This window comes from Carassius carassius, chromosome 31 (genome assembly GCF_963082965.1).
Source record: "Carassius carassius chromosome 31, fCarCar2.1, whole genome shotgun sequence".
NCBI lineage: Eukaryota > Metazoa > Chordata > Actinopteri > Cypriniformes > Cyprinidae > Carassius > Carassius carassius.
Window position 1 is genome coordinate 6,060,795 of NC_081785.1, and position 21,557 is coordinate 6,082,351.

The following is a 21,557-nucleotide window of genomic DNA, read 5'->3' on the forward strand; positions in this document are numbered from 1 at the left end:
CAAAGAGGCGGGAAGATAAAACTTACAGGCTACAACAATAATATATATTTTTTAAATGTTATGGTTATAAAGAAAGATAAGCGCTGCATATGTAAAACTACAAAACTGCTAAATCCTTGTCTATTTTAAACTCATATCATAACAACAACACAACAGCTCGTTGTGTTTTGATTCGGCATGGACTCGCTCTGTCTGTACAATCAACATGTATAGTAACTTACAGCGGAGACACGCCACAATTTTCTTCAAAATAAAAGTCTGTTTCGACTTTAATTTCAGAATTATGAGTTATGTCATCATTTCTAGTTTATATGTTCAGCTTTCAGCAAACGTGTGAGTTTTTTCAGTTGTGGTGGAAGTGGGCTGCCATAAATATCATAAATGTGCCTCTGGTAGTGTTTTTTTACAGACACAAAGTTTCATAAAATCACTAGTCAAAGCATGGTTCAACTTTCGAAATGTTTTATTTATTAGTTATTTTAAAAGAAAATTGTGGCAAGCAAAATTCATATACTAATAATAATAGAAATCTAATTAAAAACAAATTTTGACAGTGTTTCATTACAGTTGCGTATTCAGTGTAATAATACAAATAATACTTAATTCATGAAAATAATATAATATGCAAACATCCTTAATGACCCTAAAATAGACTTTTTCTTTAAGCAGTATACAATTTTTCCTTACACGTTAATACATTGTTTTGGGGTGAAATAGGTTGATGACAGATTTCTTGAAATTAACTTTTAACACAGAACTTTTATGTTGAAAATAACGAACTCTTCATCGTGGATCATTCTGACGTTTCTGTCCAGTCAACGTCTCTGGTACTGTGTACTTAAACTGGTCTACTCTGCTTAGACAACCAATCCCTCATAGCCATAGGGTTTCCATGCAAACATCTACAACTTTCCAGAAGCATTCAGGTTTTTATATATATAGGTTGTCAGAATGCAAATATCCACAACTGGAAGAAGCTTTAGGATTGAGAGCGAAATAAACAACGCCGAGAGGAAAAAAATTGAGTCGGTAAGATTTGAGTTCTTGTTTAAGTTAGTGTTGAACGATGTCATGACGCTTGTTAAACAGCTTGGTGTGGATGCTGAGTAACGTTAAACATACATATACGGTATTAACAATTTGAAAATAGTGTGATCGAGATAGGAGTTTCAAAAGTTATACGACAGAACACAACATGTCACATTTCTGTTTAACGTTAGGTGAACGAGCATGGGATGGATTTGGGCTAAATTTAAAAAAAAACGCTTGGCGTTGGGGCAGTTAGATAAGTTAACACGTGAGGCGCGAATAGAAAAGTATCGAATAAACGAATAAAACATTTATCTACAAACAATGCGGGAAAAATGTTCCGCCCGAACAGGGACTTGAACCCTGGACCCTCAGATTAAAAGTCTGATGCTCTACCGACTGAGCTATCCGGGCTCTTACCAGATTATTAGTGTGGGGCATTTAAATCAATCACTGCAAAATATAGTTCATATCTTAATGAACAGCAATCTCATAAATCATTACAATAATTGCAAAGAAGTAATCTTCATAATATTGTCTGGCCATAACGAGCGTTGTGCCGATTTCGGTAAACTACCATTAGACAAATCCGTGACTAGAGGTCGCTATTCATTATATGTTTGTGCAGCATCGCGCCTGGCTCTTACATTCACATAACGAGCTATGATAATGAGCCTACAATAGCAGAAATACGCCTTTTTAACGAAAGTACAGGTCTGTCCGTGTATAATAATATTGTAAATAAAATTAAAAAAAAAAAAAGTTTAGTTTATACTTACATTTTTATATACATATATATTTTGTATATTTTCTAATGTCACAATGATATTCTCAAGGTTTACTGGGGTTTACTCTTTTGTAGTGTGGGTTTGGTGAAGTGTACTAAAAACAAACATTTTTGACCAACAACCTAGTCAGTTCATAAAGAAATGATCGCATTCATCAACTCATTCATCATGTGAGACCTCAAAGTTTGAGTGTTGTACCGGTGTCATGACAAATCAGGTTCTCCCTACAATTCAGGATGGCTAATTATTATCCTAAATACAGAATTTAAAATGCGTATGGCTTACTATATTACAGAAAAAAACTTTAGACATTACCCAGTGTAGCTTTGTATAAAATAAAACAAATTCTGTGTGAAATAGAGAGTGGTAACAGATTTTGGTAACCTGTTATGGTGCCCTGTAAGATTCTGACCCTGCTGTATCTCTGTGTTCTAGGATATAAAATAGAGGTTAGATATCATTAGAGTAAATATGTTTAACATTAAAGCCATTTTGTGTCAAATAGTGCAGGGTAACGGTAACCTGTTGTGCTGACTTGTTGGATTTGGTGACCAGTGTATGTAGTTGTTCACATTAGAAAAATACATAAGAGACAAACTTAGTAAAATTCCTTTTCGAGTATTGAAAACAGGAGGTTAGCTATCATCAGAATGAGTTTGGGTAACATTAAAGCCACTCTGTTTGAAGTAGAGTGGGCAACCATTTATTTATTAATTTTATTATTAATCTGTTTTACAGCACCTCTGATTTGACACGTCTATTTCACTACAGCATTTGAACAGACACCTCCTTCATCCCGCCATGCTCACAGTAATGTGCATGAACACCAGACATATTCTGGTACAAACATTTACTGAACAAGTGACCTGTGGTCACAGGTTTTTTTCAGTGTTAAACACTGATTCTTTTCTTAAAATCGAGAAAACATAAAGTGTGATCTCTCTCTGTTTACAGTCCAATGCCAAATAAAAACTTAAATTTCTTATTCTAATGTTGCCACTGCTGGGGTTATACATCTCAATAAAGATTGCAGATCGACTCTGAATGTAATATCCATGTCTATGTTCTTTAGGTTTTCCATCAGTGTGATGTGGGTCAGAAAGGTTATTTGTCCAGAGAAGATCTTAAGATTGCGGTTGTCATGCTTTTTGGATACAAGCCATCGAAGGTACAGAAAATAATCAGAATTACTTGCTTGATATTCTCCAAAATATAGGGACCTATGATTTCCGCGATGCAGAAAACGCGGACGGAATTGCGGAATTCAGTCACACAATTCCATAATTAACGTATCTGTATACCGATGTTTTCACTGTCATAAAAACGGGCTGATGACTTCCTTGTTCTATGAAGTCCCTCCTTCAGAAATACGTAACGAGTTCTGATTGTGCCAGCGGTTCCTGTGTTGTGATTCGACAGCAGCTTAGCGCGTGCTGCCCTCCTCAAAACGCGATTGGGCTAGTTTTGGAGTGGTTTTGAGAAGCAAGTGGGCAGGATTTGTTTTGAAAACCTGACAATCCCGATCTGAACGCACGTGCTGGAGATGTACTTCCAATCACAGAACGCCTTTACTGACGAGATGCGCATGAAAAAAATCACATTCGATTTTTTTAGAGATGTTTTAAAAACTATTTCGAGTTTTGTGTAATTTTTTTTGTAGTTTCTTTATATATCAATTAACATCAATTTTGTATTTTCTCTTGCAGTCAGAGACAAATATTTTGATGGCGAATGGCTCTATTAAGGACTATCCAGGTAAGGAGATCATGTAGTACCTGTCATATTGCTGTGTATTTTAGTGTTTTGCGCTTCACCTTCAGCAGATGCTCAACCCACATTTATGTGCATTCCAAAATTATATGCACAATTTCACTCCTGATTTATTTTTGTAGAAAACCAAATGTTATACCGCTCGGGCAAATTGAAAGGAAAAGGAGCTTGATGTAGATACTGTGTAATCTTTTGCCAGTAATGAAATCCTGACAAACAGCGGTAAATAATGTTGGCGTGAAATGTATACAGGATTTCTACAGGCCCTTTTGACAGACAGAAACACTGAGGAAAATGGGGGTTTGGCAGGACAGCATTTTGAGGGAGACATTAAATGGTTGAAGACCTACATTAGTAAGTAATTTGTTTCTTGTTTTATCCCACAAGCAAATTGCTTTTGTATGCTGCCCTGTGGGAAACCAGAAGATAATCTAGTTAAAGTGGCATGCTTCGAGTGATGAAATATTCCACCATTAAATCTTGCTTAGAGCAAATGGTGAATTAAATTACCCCTCTTTTGAATTTCATATGATTACTAAATTAGTGATGGTCTGGAGGAGAGGGTTGCTGGTGGTGATGTGGGAGGCTTGACTAGACTCTTGCAGGCTCATTCCATGGAAAAGAGGCCGCTTAAGGCTTCAGTGCACTGTTGTCAACGCACTCTCACGAGACAAATAGGCAATTCCAGCTTCAAAAATATCAATTATTTATTACCAATAAATGAGCCTGCAATATATTAAACTGAAACCACTTTTATTTGAAAATCAAAAACAGATGTTTAAATCTGCAAACTGCTGCAAAGTGGTAGGTACACACTTATCCACTCATCTCCAATCACCTGTGAGCAGAGTAGGATTGGAGAGATGGAAAAGGAGAAAAAGACTTTAAGGGGGAGCTGTAACATAGCTGTAAACATATTTATATGTGGGTTTTAAATATGGTCTATTAAAATATATTCGAACCGATATATACTGTTAGTAGAGGCCTACAGTACTTGTTTCTTATTATAGCCTGTGATAATTAATACATTACAAAAACATTGTAAATAATAAAAATGTATCAAAAGAAAGTCATCCCACTCCTCCATTATGTATAATAACATCACTTGGATCACGCGTCTGCATGTTGAACGTGATTTTTCTCCAATGAGGGGGAGGTGGGGTCAGAATGTTTGAAGAATTCTATTACTTCACTGATTGTCTATTAACTGTGAGCAGACAGAGTGTCAGTCAATGCATTGGAGAATACAGTGAACATAAATGTAAAGAAACAAAGTTGTTTGTCAGATTTTCCTAGCAAGCAACCATATTTTTAAAAAATAAGCCCCCAAAAAACACAACCTGCGACCCAGGATTTTTTCACGCAACTTAAAAAAAAAAAAAAGGAAGCACAGAGTTGCGTATTATAAGCGGACTTGGCCACTCTGCTTCAGTGCTACATGGTGTTCACAATACTACTGCCACTTGTCTAGTCCACTCACCCCCTTGCCTCTGTCCTTCTCTTTATCTCACTCTCTTTTGTCTCTTTTCACTAGTGAAAGCGAGAAACGGAGGAAAGTTCTCACAGCTAGCTGTCACCTAATTGCGATTTCTAGTGCACCTATTTTTATCACAGAGGCATAAAAGCTTTGGGATGTGATAAGTCATTGATTCAGAAATCCCTCCACAATAATAACTGATAAATATTTAATATCAGATTTTTGTTAGGATACAATGCAAGGCTCAAACTCTGCTTGCCCCCATGAGCGCCACAGGTTAATATGTCAGAGCACATGCGGTAACCACTACGCCTTTGAATAGTTTAGTTTATAGGTTTTAGTTTATTGATTCATAAGTTGCTTGCATTTGTCTGTAGCATTTTTCTAGGAATACCTATAGGTTTTACATTTTTGGTGAGGTAGAAACAAAGGTTATGAAGCTATATGCACAATTTTGTGCTAAATTATTACACATTTCAGTGTGGCACATATCTCCTGCTATTTGTGTATTTTCAGTGTGCATAAAAGTAGGAATGCATGGTCTTATCAGTACCAGATTTATTTTTTATTTATTGGTATTGATAGATTTGTTGATATTGACTAATTTCCCACATTTTTACATTTTGTCATCAAATGATCGGTTAATCTTAATCAGTTAAATTTGTAAGATTTTTTTTTTTAATGTATCAATTTATGGGTTTATCTCCTCTAAAAGTGTAAACATTGAGTATTTTTAGTTTTTACTGTTTTATATATTTTTATATATTTATGAACTAAAATATCAATTTATATTAATTTATTATTAACAAATTATCTGTTGGCACGGACGTGCATATCATATAATCAGTATTGATGTGAATTTTAATTATCTGTACATTCCTGCATAAATAGCCAGCATTTGTTGAGAATACTAGAGGAAAACACAGAAAATGCTGAAGCCCTATATATTGAACTGCATTCAGATTCATGATAATGTAAACATGGGCTCTTCCCAGGCTTTGTATGACAAGTATTTGATTATGACGGCCCTTGATTTGAAAAGCCCAGACAAATGCTTGACTAACCAGAATGGAACAGTAGATTAGAGCTTAAGGTTTACATTTGGTCTTTGATTCTCCAAAATCTTCTGTTTGTGCAACATTTAGCATTCATTTAATGTTTGTATTCTAGCATCCACCCTGGGCTGGAACGGCTCAGGGAAAGTCCGAAGTGAAAAGGGAGTATGGAGGACATCAAATTTGTTCATGATTTTAAATAGTAGCTCAAGGCGAGAACACTGTTGCACATTTTCCTGTGTGTGTGCGTGTGTGTGCAAGTAAGGCAGTGGCCTGTTCTGCTAAATGATTCATGTAAAAGAGGAGAGAAGATGTGAGGATCAGAGGGAAGGGGAGGGCAATGTGAAGAAAACCAATTGAAGAAAGAAGAGCATAGAAAGACCCCAAGTTAAGTCAAGTCTGCTTTATTGTCAATTCTTCCATTATGTACAGTTCATACATAAAGAGAATCGAAATTGCGTTACTCTCAGACCCCCGGTGCATACAGATAACATTAACAGTAGAGCCTAAAAATCTGGAAGGACCTGGGGATGTGGGATCTGGGGGGGATAGTAAAGATCATAGAGAGGCAGAATTTAAGGAAGGGATGGGAAGGATATACCACCCAGTTGACACATCCTTGACTGATGGGCTCTGTATCACAGTGAATCAGTCAGGGCTAATCTGGCTTCCTGAATCAGCATCATTTAAAGGCAAGAGGGAAACCGAGAGGGAGATGGGTTTTAAAGAGGTTAGCACAGCTCTTTGTCTTTCATTTGTTGCAAAACATGCTGTCTGGCATATGTGTAAACCTGTGCACTTCTTCTTTTTATTCTTTTTAAGAGCGTGTGAGTTTTAGGGTATTAAAAACTGAACTAGGTATGTACTGTGCGTCCATAAGATCCTTTTATATGCGTTTAATAGACTTCATGGCTATGTGATGATGTGGTGTTTAAAATCACTTTAGGCCAAAGTTGTCCTGATTCTATCAGAATTTGGCAGCACACATTAAAGTCAACGTGAAATGAAAATTTTATGTATTCAAAATTTGTGTATCTTGTACACATTAGAACATGTCTAATGTCTAAAACATATCAGTAACCACATAGCAGAACCCTGGCAATCACTGCACTGCTGCTGGAAGAGGTGCTAGTGAGGCCAGTAGGGGGTGCTCACCCTGTGGTCTGTGGGTCCTAGCGCCCCAGTGTAGTGATGGGGACACTATACTGTCAACAAGCACCGTCCTTCGGATGAGACGTTAAACTGAGGTCCTGACTCTCTGTGGTCATTAAAAATCCCAGGATGTTTTTCGAAAAGAGTAGAGGTGTGACCTCGGCATCCCGGCTAAATTCGCCCATTGGCCTCTGACCATCATGGCCTCCTAACAATCCCGATATCTGCTGATTGGCTATATCACTCTGTCTCCTCTCCACCAGTAAGCTGGTGTTCTGGCGCAATATGGCTGCCGTCGCATCATCCAAGTGGATGCTGCACACTGGTAGTGGATGAGGAGATACCCCCTGACTATGTAAGCGCTTTGAGTGCCTAGAAAAGCGCTATATAAATGTAATAAATTATTATTATTATTATTATTATTCTTTTATCACCTGGTGTGAGATTCTCAGAGGATATTTTACAGCGTATGTTTTGGCATGACTCGAAGTGCAGTGGAACCATCATGTCTGTCCCTGGATATCTTAATTAATTAATTAATGCCTTTCCCAACAGAGGTTTATCCCCCAGTTTCTCAGCCATGACTGTCAGCATGGCCCACCCAGATCCCCTCGCCAAACTCCCTCTGTAGGTTTGGTGTTTTGCGACAATGCTGTCCAGAACTCCCCAGCCTACCCTTTTCATCTCAATAACAGCACTCAGTGAAAAAATTACTACCCTTCAGGCAAGAGGGAAAGATATAACTCCTTTAAACACAGTGCTTTAGGATGACTGCCATGTAAAGGAAGAGCATGCACTTCAGACGAGAGCTTTGTAATAAACCCAGTATTCTTTCTCTGTCTCTTTTTCTCTTTCTCTGAAAGGGGTCCTGCTGGAGCGGTTTGTGTCTCTCATGGGAAGGAAAATGTCAGCAGAAGATCCATATGAGAAGAAAAGGCAGATCTTCAGTGCATTTGATTTACACTGTATGTTCCTCCTCTCTTTCTCTCTGCGTCCTGCATGTTTGACACTTTTGCTTCAATACAATTAAGTCGATAGACTGATGATAAATCTGCTTGCAGATCTGAAAATGCTAAAGAATGGCAAATTAGTTGAAACACTGGTCCACTATGAGCAAATCCTCTTTTGGGATTGTTTTTTTTTGTGCAAGTACATGGCATATGCACATTAAATGTTTGTTTTAAGATGACATATTTCAAGTGCAAATAACAAAACTGTGCAAGCAAGAATATGATGAGTATGAATACATGTCACATACAGTACTAAGTTTAGGCCCCATTAGCCAAGGAGAACTAGAAGTAAACAATGTTACAGGCCTAGAATAACTCAACAAATCACAGTATAGATTTAGCACCGGCAGGTGGACAGATGTGAACCTTCTTGAGCTGATTGGCTACTACCTTTGTCCTGTAACTCAGCAGGTAGAGCGTGGTAGGCAAGGCAAGGCAAGTTTATTTATATAGCACATTTCGTGCACAATGGTAATTCATACTGCTTTACATAAAAGAAAGTAAAATAATCATGAACAACAAAAATAAAACGAGCAATTTTAAAACTTTGGAAGTGATTTACAAATTTACTTATTTAAAATGAACTTAAAACGAATTTAAAACAAGTACAAATAGTAAATGATTTTATATAAAATACAGTGAATACGTAAAATACAGTGCAATCAGCTCGGACATCGCACAGTGCTCATTCAACAAATGGACAGCTAAACATCTGAATTTTGAGTCTAGATTTAAATGTGTTTTAGCACATCTGATCTCTTCTGGAAGCTGATTCCAATTGCGGGCGGCATAGTAACTAAAGGCTTGTCCCTTGTTTTGTGTGAACCCTTGGTATTTCACTCGATCCTAATGATCTGAGTGCTCTGTTAGGTTTATATTCAGTAAACATATCTGCAATGTATTTCGGTCCTAGGTCATTGAGTGACTTATAGAACGTGGTACAATGTCTAGGGTTTCTAGCCCCCACCACCCCCCCCCCCCCCCCCCAAACCCCATAAAAACATACATATTGGCAAGAGAGATACCTTTGAGTCGCTATGAATAAGTGTGTGCTCACTGGATGCAATGCCAGGTGCATATTTCTAATGTGTTTCTGTTTCTGACTGCAGTTTTAAAAGAGACCTGCTGTGACTGGGAAGTGTTTTCATATTATTGCAGTAGAGGGCGCCATGCTTCTTTTTTTATCATGCAATGAATATGCTCCATCCTGATTTTTTTCTTCCTAGATATTTATGGGAAAAGAAATCTATTTTGTGTGATTTAACTTAAACTGAGATCTGATTTTTAAACAGTTAATACCTTATAAACTACAGTAATGGCCAAAAGTTTTGGCAGTGACATACATTTTGTGTTTTGCAAGTATGACATACTGAAAAACAACTGAAATACTGAAATACAATGATAATATATATATATATATATTTACAGTGTTGACCCTTGTTCTTCATAACCTCTGCAATTCACTCTGGCATGCTGGATATTAGCTTTCTGGGCCAAATCCTGAATGATGGTACTGATGATGATCTGTTCTTGCCTCATTAGTTCTCGGAGTTGATCAAACTTTGTGGGCTTTTGCTAGTCACCTTGCTTTTTGAGGACTGACGCCAGGTTCTCTATGGGATTGAGATTCGGGGAGTTGACTGGCCACAGATCCAAAATTTCAATGTAATAATTTGAGGCACTTCTTTATCATTGTTGCTTTGTAACATGGTGCTCCATCATGCTGGAAAATGCACAGATCATCACCAGATTGCACATGGATCGTTGGAAGAAGTTGTTCTTGCTGGACGTTTTGATACCATTCTTTATTCATGGCAGTGTTTTGGGGCAGAATTATGAGAGAGCCCTCTCCCTTGGTTGAAAAGTGACCCCAAACATGGATGGTCTCAGGATGCTTCACTGTTGACATGTAACAGGACTCATGGTAGCATTCACCTTTTCTTCTCCAATCGATTTTCCAGATGTCCCAAACAGTCTGTTCAGTCCTTGTACCTTCTGCAGAATTTCAGTCTTGTCCTTGACGTTTTTCTTGGAGAGAAGTGGCTTCTTTGCTGCCCTTATTTAGTCTTGGCCTCACTATGCGTGCAGATGCTCTTACACCAACCTACTCCTCCTCAGGAGCAGTCAAACCTCTCTCCTTGAAGTTCTTAATGATCCGGTAAATGGTTCTTTCAGGTGCATATTCTTTGTAGCAATGTCCTTGCATGTGAGGCCATTTTGATGCAAAGTGATGATGGCTGCACATGTTTCTTTGGAGGTAACCATTGCCAACAAGAACATAATGACTGGAAGCGCTTCTTCCCTGCTTTTTTAGCAATCCCTCTGCTCTTACAATCTAATTAGTATGATAGTGAATTCACCTGACAAGTATTCATTCACATTTTCACATGTGTTGCTGATATTATTAGTCAATTAATGTTAGATGGTCATTTTGTGTCAGGAAAAGTAATTTTGTTTGGCCAATTAAGCTTTTAGCAGTTAATTACAATGCATCTGATCACTCTACTGTACACAATAATCTAGAATCAAGCTGAATGAACACCACAATGTCACTGCCAGAACTTTTGGCCATGCTTGTAGAAAGTGAAATACAATGTTCCCTTTATCTTTAACTGCTGTTTCTGAAGTATTTTGCCCTATATGAAGTCATACTATGAAACTAAGTGTCTGAACCAATGTTTGAAGCTTCAAGGTTGGGTAGAAAACATAGTAAAATGGGTCTCACTGTCTCTGTGGATCATTTCGCCCTGTTTGTAGGATATTCCAATGAGAGGCAAATGTATAATAACTAATTAATTTTGTTACAGAAATAATTTCACTGAGTAAGTTAGGAGTGACCACAGGAGGAGGCTATCAGCTGACCTTGATTGAATCTGCTCAGAATGGTCGAGGGATCTTATTTCATTAACCCTGCCGACCCAACGTCACAGAAGAAAACTGGTGTGTTTGAGCAGAATATTTCTACATGTGAAGGCTTGCAGCGTCTTGCCTGAAGCTGACTCTTTCATTCACTTATTGTTTATCTCTTCGGCATCTCATTTGCTTTCTCAGACTGCTTTGAAATATCTCAGACTTCCTGTGAGACTCCCAATCAGGTTTTGGAGCATTTTTACATCCTCCTAGGACCTAAAATAGTCTCCAGCAATAAGTAGTAGGCATTTAAAAAATACAGTTGGCTTTTAATTAGAATTGTGAATGTTAATGAACCATCACATTCATCTCGAGGACCAAATTGCTGTGAGCGAGTTCACTCAACCCTTGTACGAATTCTGAGCTACCTGAAAATTAGCTAATTTTAGAACCGAGATTGGAAGTCAGATTCTGACTTATATTTAACTCAACCAACCTAGTGTGTTTTTGGACTTAACTTTGTAAATCAGCACTGACAAATGATAGTGCTATGAAGTGCACTTCGTATGAAATCTGGATCTTTTTAAAAATGAAATTTGCTTTAGAGATGCACCTATTGACCATCCAGGGACTGGAATCAGCTGTTTTTCCACATGATCGGCCCGGACAGATGATCAGCCTGTTAGCCACTTAACTCTGTTTCTCAGGTTAGAAGTAAAACTCATGGATGGCCTCGTGGCGATAGTTACGATACATTGTAAAGGCCCTCGCATACTGAAATTGTCATATGCGTTTTTTCGTATTGGTCATCCTAAAAATTTGTCACACTGAACTTGCACACTGAAAGCCCTTGCAAATTGAGTCCGATGCCTATTAATTAATCCGTTGCAAAAAATTAGCAAAACAAAATTCAAGCCTTCAAGCAGTGAGGATGATTTTGTTGTCCTCTCTTCTTTTTTTTGAAATCAGTACCTACCATCCTATTTCCAAGCTGTTCTACAATCACCTGCCACAATCTGTCTATATATTCTGTCTATTTGTATTCCGCACTTTGTTTGTCATACAGTGCTTTGTGCTGTGAGGATCAACTTGTCAGATGCCAATCTGGATTTTGGCATTCGCTTGAATGGTGGCTCTGAAATGTCAAAACACCCCTCAAAATGCAATCTAATTTTTTTTAATGATATACAAAGGTTTTGAAGGCAGTGTGTAAACGTGATTGACACAAAGTGAGGTCGTGATTTATTTTTAACACGCGAAAACTCCTGATGAGAATTTCGAACTCCGTGTGCAAGGACCTTACTCACAGAAAGTTATAGATACATAATTATTTTCTTTTTTAAATATATGATATAGGTAAGCAACACACAACCAAGATGTTTCCCTGATTAACAACACGATTGCAATGTGACACTGATTTTATACAATAATAGTTCAATAAACAAAGTTCAAATTAAATTACTAACATTATAGACACAATATAGTTTTTGCTCAATTTCGCAAAGGAAAACCAAACAAAAGCCAAAGGAGAACTGTTGTGTGTCTCACTTAAGATAGAGCCTCTGTGTTTCTTGCAGTGGGAGGTTGGAGTTTGTTGAAACTGAACTCTACAGTTTCTTATTGTGACTGAATTAATTGAAACAGTGTCAGAATTTGATGGAAGAGATGACACATACTGTACATTTAATAAGGTTAGGGGGGAAATTAGCATTTATAAAAAGTGTTTTGTTATATACAGCAACTCATTTCAGCTAGTTTGTTGTTTCCACCTATTTCCAGTCACAGATCACTTATTTTGAGAGTTGAGTATCTGTAACTTAGTCCAGATTGGGGATATTGTAATGTTAAATAATTAATTTTATTATTTAAATGAGGGTTGGGCCGATAGACGATGCCATCGTCCATCACCGATAGCTGATAGACATCACAATGTTGAGCCGGCATCGTGACCCCCCCACCCAACTCCTCTTTTGAATGCACAATCGCTTTTTAGTTTCACGTGCACTTTCAAGATTCTGAGCATCTGCAAATCACTCGCCATCATCCTCAGTCATCTCTTCTTACAACCCTAATTTAAATTATTTTTTTTTGCATTGAAAAAAGTAGATTTTTATTTGTATATGCTGTCAATTATAGTTCTTAGAAAGCAAATCTTTGAACAGAATCGGAAGGACAGCTGTCAGGCAGGTGTTCTCCAGCAGAGCTTACATGCAAGCAAAGTGTCTTAATAATTTCAGCAGTTCCCTGATTGATTATCTTTGTTCCTCCTATCAGCTAAGCTTAGACCCTCTGTTCTTGCTTTCTTTGCCTGATGTTCCTGTCAGACTGCCAACAGAGGCAAGTCCTCTCCTATCTGTGGCTGAACAGTTTCGCTGGATGAGATGTTTGACTGTTTCATCTGTGCCGTCACCCCCGTCTTCATCTTCAATGGGGACGCGCTGGAAGCTAAAGCGTGCTGAAGTGCGTCGCTCCCATTCAGAGCTGAAGTGGCAGCCTGCCTGGTGACAGAGCATGCTCCGTGCAGTTGGAAACCCTCCCGTTCTCACCTGGTGTGAAAGTGAGCTGAGTTCCCTGCCGATTCCTGCTCATGCATTGTCGTCAAAACATTTGTTTTCTTGTGCATTCAGTGAATAAACCATGCAATTATGCACCTTTCTAACATTTCAGATATTTTTACATTTAGCTGACACTTTTATCCAAAGCAACTTACAATTGCTATATATGTCAGAGGTCGCACGCCTCTGGAGCAACTAGGGGTTAAGTGTCTTGCTTAGGGACACATTGGTGTCTCACAGTGGATTCGAACCCGGGTCTCTCACACCTAAGGTATGTGACTTATCCACTGCGCCAATACCGCTTTCATCCCTATTGTCGTGGCTGTGGAGGGCAGTGTTTGGTTTTGCTTGGTGAGATGCTGTTGTCGGGTCCGACGTGTTGACATGCATGTCACAGTGCTCCGTGACCCCCACCCCCCCATAATCCCCCCACTCAGTGCGCCACTGTGCCTTTCATCAATTCAGCAGACATGCTAAACAGATTCCACTCTCAGCTCTGACTTTGGATGCGAATGCTCTATAAACTTCCTCTTGGGAGACATTTCCTACAAATCAAAGTAGGAATGCATGCCAGCCGCTGAGAAGGCACAACAAGCTGTTCCTTTGAGCTCTTAGGAAGAGGCTCCAGGAGACACTCTGAGATCTCAGCCAGTCTTACTTTTCGCTCTTCCAGTATCAGGCAAAAACTGCAAGTGGCCTTAGGTATACTTCATTTTCCACGCCGTCTTGCACACAGTTGAGTGTGCAAGCTTTTCAGAGCATACTCCTTTGACCACAAGTGTGGATGGACATGTCTAGTGAACCATTCTTTTCAAGTGCTCAAGATCACTCACACATGCACTGTTGTATGGCTGTTGATTTTATTGTTTAATTAGATTACTTAAATTCCTTTTTTTCATGGTTTTGAATAAAGATTAGCAAATGTTACAATTAAACCTGTTGATGATATGCCAATTGTTACAGTTAAGAAAAAAAATGAGAACATTTCCATAGTTGTAATCAGCCGTTCACACAGAATGTTTAAAATAAAAAAACAAGACACGGTCAGTGAAATGAGAAACAATGCAAGGTTATGAGATGTGAATTGAACTTCTTTTAACTTGAGCACTGCATTTTAGAATGCCATTTAATGCACCAGATGTTACAGGAGACTTAAGATGCTAGCACAACGGTCAAACACGAATCGAGACTCATAAACTGGGCTGTATGCTGATGGTGTGTGTGAACCTCAGTGGACTAAACTGATGACAAAATTACGTTACACAGACAGTCTGTGAGCCAGAGCAGAATGCACACAAGGGAAGGTATACTTTTGCCTTTAACCACCAGCCTTTTAGTGGGTGGAGCAAGCAGAGAAAGCAGATTTTATTCATTAAGATAAGCAAAAATAATGAGCGAGCGCTCTCAGGTGTGCTTATCTCATCCTCTTGCTTGATCTCATGCAAGTGCAACATTTTTGATGTTTTAAAAGTATTAGTCTTGTTAACTCTTGCTCTGGCTTTGTGCTCTCTACAGGTCGTGGCTTCTTGAAGCTGGATGACTTCAAAAGCGCCTTCAAGCGAGTTGCTCCTCATCTGCCAGAAAGGACTGTGCTGGAGGCTTTCCGGTAAGAGTTCAGGTGCATGGCCTCTCTGTAGATTCATCATTCAGAGGGTTCTCTGACCCCCCTCTCTATCTCTCATGTTTCCATCGTCTTTCTTCTTGATTTCCTTTTCCAAAGTAGATTACACAGGCAGATGGATGTAATTATGCAGTGAATGTGTAGTTAGAAAAGGATTTTTGCGCCCATCAGTCAGAGCAGGCCACCCACTTCAACCTCAGCAACATGCTTTTGGCCGGAGCTTCATTACTCGAACTCCTCCAGTGTGAGTAAAAATGTTTGATACCGTCCCGTGTGAGAGAAGCACAGGTCTGAGAGTCTGGAGGCTTGCAGTGTAGAGATCTGGCTGCTCATTAGGGTGAGAACAGTTCCTTTGTGCCATGCTCCCTGTGTTTCTCATCCCTTTCAACTACTGTTCAGGCTCCATGGCTACACCACATGTCTCTGATCACCTCATCTTCACCAACTCACTCAAAACTGCTCTGAACAGGTGGGATTCTGAGTCTGTGCGTGCTGCGCGTTCACACCCATTTCAAACAGTTATCACTAGACCCAGAGCTATTGCTGGATCCCAAAGCCAATATGATATTCGACAATCTCCCACTAAGATCTCTGCATTACTTTCGTACTATGATGTATCTAGAGGTTTCAGCGTGTCCCTGTGTTTGCAGTTATAGTGACACATTATTATCAGCCCTCAGCTGAGTCTCTCTTCTGGGTTTCTACTCCTTTTGAAGAGGTGATGTGGTTACCATACGCAGTTGTGAGACGAGGGCAATTAATCTCTTTCATCCTTTGTTTGAGGGCTCAAGAGCTCGGAGATGTGACACACGTCTCCTTGTGTGCAAACTTTTTTTTGGGGGTTTTTTTGGACCGATTTAGTGCTCTGTTTGATGTGACTCATCCTCACACAGCAGCTACTAACTGTTGAGAGCGCCGGTTAACATATGGACACCCTCTCACACCACAGAAACCATGATCACAGACAGCGTGGATACCTGCGTCCATCTGACCTTAAGCTCAGATGACCTGTTAGGAGGTGATAACCTCAGTGAGTCACTGTTTTGCTATGACATTCCAGCACCGCATTGGCGGAGTGACTTATGAGTGCAGGAGGCATTATGGCATTTTTTTTTTTTTAATTAAATGCCACAGTTGTGTCAGAACTAAAGCGCTTAGGGCTTATGTCACGAGAAATCATGTAGAGTGACTTCGATTTGTATCTAGCGACTTCTCATTTGGCATTAGGACTGTAGCTAATTATTATTTTCAAAATCGACTAGTATAATGATCCAATATTAATCTGCTATGTGATTAATCACATCTTCATTAAACCAGACCATCTTGATATTCTTTAGATCCCAAGAGCACTCTGTATTTCTTCACAGTCTTTCCTGTGCCATTTTTTACGAACACAATCTTTTTAATAAGTAAGGGATAATCATACACGGTTAGCCGTTGATTACCATTTATAGCTCAGTATCAGAATCCAGTATTCAGACAAACAATGGAATAAATAAAAAATATACACCACAAGTGTTGTCTGATTCGCAAACTTTTTTTTATACCCAAAAGTAATCTAAATTGGTATATCATTAGCTTGATAAATTATTTTTGAGTAAAATATTGTCATTCTTTTTGTATTATTTCTTTACTATTACTATATAAATTTGATAAATTTTGTTACATAGTTTTTGGATTTTTTTAATTAGATATTTATAATCTATTTAGCTTTATTTTAATAAATTCTAGTTTTAGTTTAGTTTAATTAAATACATTTATAAGTTAAATTGATCTAATATTCAGTTTATTTCAGCTTTATTTCAGTTTATGAAAACTGTTTTCTTTTTCCTCTTTTTCTTGTTAACTTTATTTTAAGGACCAATTCTCACTAATGACTAGCTGCTTATTAGCATGCATATAACTAGAATATTGCATGTTTGTTAGTACTTATATAGCACATATTAAGGTCTAATTCTGCATGACCATGTTTTAGAGCACTTAATCCTATTCTCTATTCTAAAGTGTAATTTTTATATTATTATTATTAGTAGTAGTTAACAGTAATAAGGTCAACCTACTATTCAACAACAAAAATACAAATGAGAAAATGTTTTCTCTGTGTGTATGTGTGTGTGTCAGTGTGTGTGCGCTCCGGTCCCCAGCTAGCGCACGTTCAAAGTCATAACCTTCACGCCGCTGTGGGATCTTTTTTTCCTCTCTCCACCTCCTCCAGTTCTCCTCCGCCCCGTCATCCTGCCACCGCTGACAGAGTGTGGTAGCAAACGGACCGAGTGGAAAAAAATTGAATTCCAAAGAAGAAGTGAAGGAAGAGCGAGAGAGCTCACCTTGAATGTTATGTTTGGAGTTTATCTGCAAGCCCAGGGCTGTGTTTAGAAAAGATTATCACAACGAAGTGATAAGAGGAAACGTCCACCGTTGGTGTCTCTTTCAGAGGGTGCATGGGGTGCCCCGTGTGTGTGCATGCATGTTTGTGCATGTTGTCAGGATTGCTCTTCTTTTATACCTTGAGATGAACTGAAGTCTCTCACTTGAATCTGTGTTTGTGTTGCGAACCCTTTGTGAAGAAACGAGCAACACCCTTTTCCTGTTTTTTTTTGGCATAATTATAGCAGAACAATAGAGTGCCCTGTAGGCTTCACACCATTAGCAGACGTGCTGTTGCCTCTTTATGTGCTAGAGATTGATGGACATGTGATGCCTCTCTGAATGAATGTTAACAGAGCCATTTCTCCCCGCTGCTTGTTGCCATGACGACGTGGTACGCAGGGCTGGTGCCATCACACCTTGAGCGCTGCCTGCAGTTGTTTTTCTTTTTTTCTTCTTCTTCTTTCACTACTCTCTGCTTTTCTCTTTTGTTGTCGCCGTTTCCAGAGCAACTATCTGCCATCACCTTTCAATAAATACCTGCTGCACACACATTCTTACAGTTCTTGAGTTACAAGAATGCAGCTTTTTTTCCCATCTGATTCACTTTATCCTCCTCCCCCTCCACATCGCTCTCGTTCTCTCACCCGCTGAGGAATCTCAAGTTTCTCATTGTTCTCCTCTCTGAAGCCCAGCTTATGCCTTGTTGTGCTGACAGACTTGTCCTTACTAATAAGTCTAAAGGAAAAGCCCATTTTGCACTGTACATCCTTTCGTGTGCATCCTCTTATGTGCATTTGTCGACTGAGTTACTGTATATCCATTTAACCTGACCACTTTGCATATATCTTCTTTTTCTTGTGACTGTACAGGACAAACTGAACTGTTATGAGAAGAGTTATGTTGGTTGCTAAAACAGAAATCCTTTGTTTTATTCGCCTCCAGCACAGGTATGAGGACCAGCAAGCTTCTTGCGCACCTTTTTTAGGATCTGCCATTGTCTCAGCAAGCATAAAGCATTCAATTTTAGTAAATTCAGTTTAGTTTTGAATATTATTTTTTAAGATGGGGTATCAATACACATTTACAGATTTTATTTGTTTTCTGATTCATAAGCTGTTGATTCAATTCCTGTTTCAAATTCATTTTTGGTATATTTATAATGTCCGTTCATTCTTCTAAATCTGTAAATGATATGGACAGTGTTTTAATTTACACTGATTGAAACAGGTAATACAACTTTTTTTTTATTTTTTCATTAAAAGAATTGCTCATAAGAGACAGTTGTTTTAAGAATCAGGCAAAACTGGTTAAGATGTATGTTTTTGATAAACAAAGAAAAGTCATTTGATTTGAATCAGGCAACACTGTATTTCGTTTTTATATTTATTTTTTTTACCCAGCCCTAGTATCAAAATCTGAATAATGGTCATTTTTAATAATAATTTTTATTCATATATATATGCACTCATAAAAGTCATATGGCGTATTAGAGAATTTGATTGCACTGTTTTTATGAAAAAAAAAATTGTCTTTTGAGTTGTTTTTTTCTGAATCAGACTACACTGATTATGTTGTGTCAATTGAAAATCACTGTTTTTACCTGGCCCTAGTATATACTGGATGTCATTTACAATAGTGTAGTGGATTTTTATTTCAAACTTGTCAGTTTAACTTTCGTATTAAAACAAAGAGAAAAGCCTGTAGAATAATGGAGCCACTTGCCCTTATCAATGAAAAATGTAATTGCATCTCTCTCTCAACTGTAGTGATGAATGCCGGTTTACCCGTACTCTCTAAAAACGTTGTGTTCTCTGCGTCTGTCTTCAGAGTCTCCCTAATCTGAAATAGAGGCTAATGAAAAAGTGAATTAATTAGCATCCCTAAATTAAACTTCTCTTGGAGTTTCGCTTATTAACCATTGAGGGCTTTTTATGTGCCTTTAAAAATATTCATGCAAATTACTTCACAATGTAAACGCCTAAAGCCAACCACAAGGTTATGGCGAGTATCTCACTTTCACTCTCTCTCTAAAAGAAATTATTTTCATACCTCTTTTTTAAAATATGCATGCATCATGCCTCCGGTATCTCATACTGGCCCATTTGGTGGCTTCAGTACTGAGGAAACCTGCCTCATGTAGGAATAGGGTCACGACACTTTCATGATATTTTTTTTTCCAAGAGTGGCGAAGAGAAAGAGAGAGAGAGAGAAATGGGTGGTGGGGGGAGAGATGAGGAAAAACTCCTACAGATCAGTAGCAAATTAGCCCTGCCTGGTCTCAGCATGAGTGCATTTACAGCATATTGAGAGTCTGCCCTTTCCCTTTGCCACCATATCAAGGTAATTACATTTCCTTTGTAGTGCTCTGAAAGGAGGTATTGCTGGCCTGGAGTTTCACTGCCCGCCCATGGAAGGACAGAGTGCATAAATCCCTTAAAATAGCTATTTTTCCCCCCTCTTCCAGCTGACACAATAAGCTTAATGAAGGCACAATAACACCACAGATTCTGCTCTGTGCTTGACACTCAGAAAGCCAATGGTGAGCTGAAGAGTGGCTTTTAGAAACATAAATGTTATTCCTTCACACATATCACATAAACAATCAAACTCTCTCTCGACGATCGTTTGACAGTGCAATGGATCCGATTTTGTGGGAGGTGGAATTGTTGAATCTTATATCAGCTTATTACCTCAGTCTTTTGCGTTTTTGTCACTCTTGTTGGAAAAATAAATTGCTTAAAAAGGGCAAAGCCTGTATCAAGGCTTGCATTATTTTCCCGTCTGTACTGAAAACTTCATCAGCCATGCACAGATGCAGAACGGTGATTAGGAGTGAGACAAAAAAAATGCTTAGATGAATCTTTTCATTTTAGATTTTCCTTTGTTGACCCATTATCCGCTTTGTCTTGTTCTCTCTCTGTCTGCTGCTCAGTCTTTAAACGAACGAGCTGGTTAAAGACAGACTCAGAATTCAAGCAGGTTTGCCAGAGGGTAATGCGGTAATCACATTGGTTCCCCTTAGAATGGGCGAATGGGTGAGGAGTGCTGTCCCCTCTGCCAGTGGCTGTTCTTCCAGCCTCTGCATACGTCTGGCTGGCTTCACTTGCACATGGAGGATAAACATACACTCTGTGTAAAGGCATAAAATCCATTTCTTTTTGGATTGTTCCACGTCTGCCTTAAAGACATTTAATTTTCATATACGTACCATTTCTGTTTATAATTTGACAGCCATATATAACAGATTTTTTTTCTGGAACCTGATTATTATTATTATTTAGTGCTTGTCAGTTCATCTGAGTTTTCCAAACGGAAATGTCTTCGGTTTCTTTTTAAACCAGTGGCTTTTAGGGGAAGGGGGAAGGGGAAAATCAGAGTAATTCCACTGGGATATTTGTACATTGTGTAGTTGCCATGACAATTACATTAGTCTCCACTGGCAATCATCCACCTTGTTGGAATTCTAATGAGGAAGTTTCCCCCTCCTCTTTTTTTTCTCCTCCTACTTTTTTCTGTTTGGGTGTGTGTGCAGCTATCATGGATCTCCTGCCATAGTGGAAAACTGCGTTCCTTGAAGCGAAAATATAAGTGCCTTTTAAATAGGGCCACGGAGGGGGCCACGGTCTGCTGTCTGAGAGAGATAGCAGCATGCTGCTGGGCTATGCCCATTACTCTCTTTCCCGGGGTCTAGGCTAATAAAGATGGGTTGATACATCCCTCAGAACCTGCCTCAGAAAGTCTGATAGAGCAAGAAGTGTTGTTTCCAGGAGGGAGTTAACATTGGTGGTGCTCCCCGAAGATGGGCGATAAGCATGCATGCCGAAAATTGCTTTAAAACTGTACATTTGGTCCGAAGCATTGTAACAAACAAGCTTGACTT

The 21,557-nt window shown here is 38.7% G+C and overlaps 1 protein-coding gene and 1 non-coding gene across 3 annotated transcripts in view; one reads left to right on the forward strand and one right to left on the reverse strand.

Annotated features, from left to right (window-relative positions):
- The first annotated feature begins 799 nt into the window (after window positions 1-799).
- The window catches only part of efcab11 (EF-hand calcium binding domain 11), a 50,087-nt gene continuing 29,329 nt past the window's right edge, over window positions 800-21,557 (forward strand). Inside the window, exons 1-5 of one of the 2 annotated variants that reach the window (XM_059519621.1) lie at window positions 800-1,029; window positions 2,890-2,985; window positions 3,524-3,572; window positions 8,135-8,236; window positions 15,202-15,304. In XM_059519621.1, the coding sequence (XP_059375604.1) occupies window positions 952-1,029; window positions 2,890-2,985; window positions 3,524-3,572; window positions 8,135-8,236; window positions 15,202-15,296 (420 nt within the window). In that variant the 5' untranslated portion in view covers window positions 800-951 and the 3' untranslated portion in view covers window positions 15,297-15,304. The remainder of the gene's footprint in view (window positions 1,030-2,889; window positions 2,986-3,523; window positions 3,573-8,134; window positions 8,237-15,201; window positions 15,305-21,557) is intronic. The other variant, XM_059519619.1, reaches the window with a different exon arrangement.
- trnak-uuu (transfer RNA lysine (anticodon UUU)) lies at window positions 1,371-1,443 on the reverse strand. Its single transcript has one exon. It is a non-coding gene; the product is annotated as a tRNA-Lys (tRNA).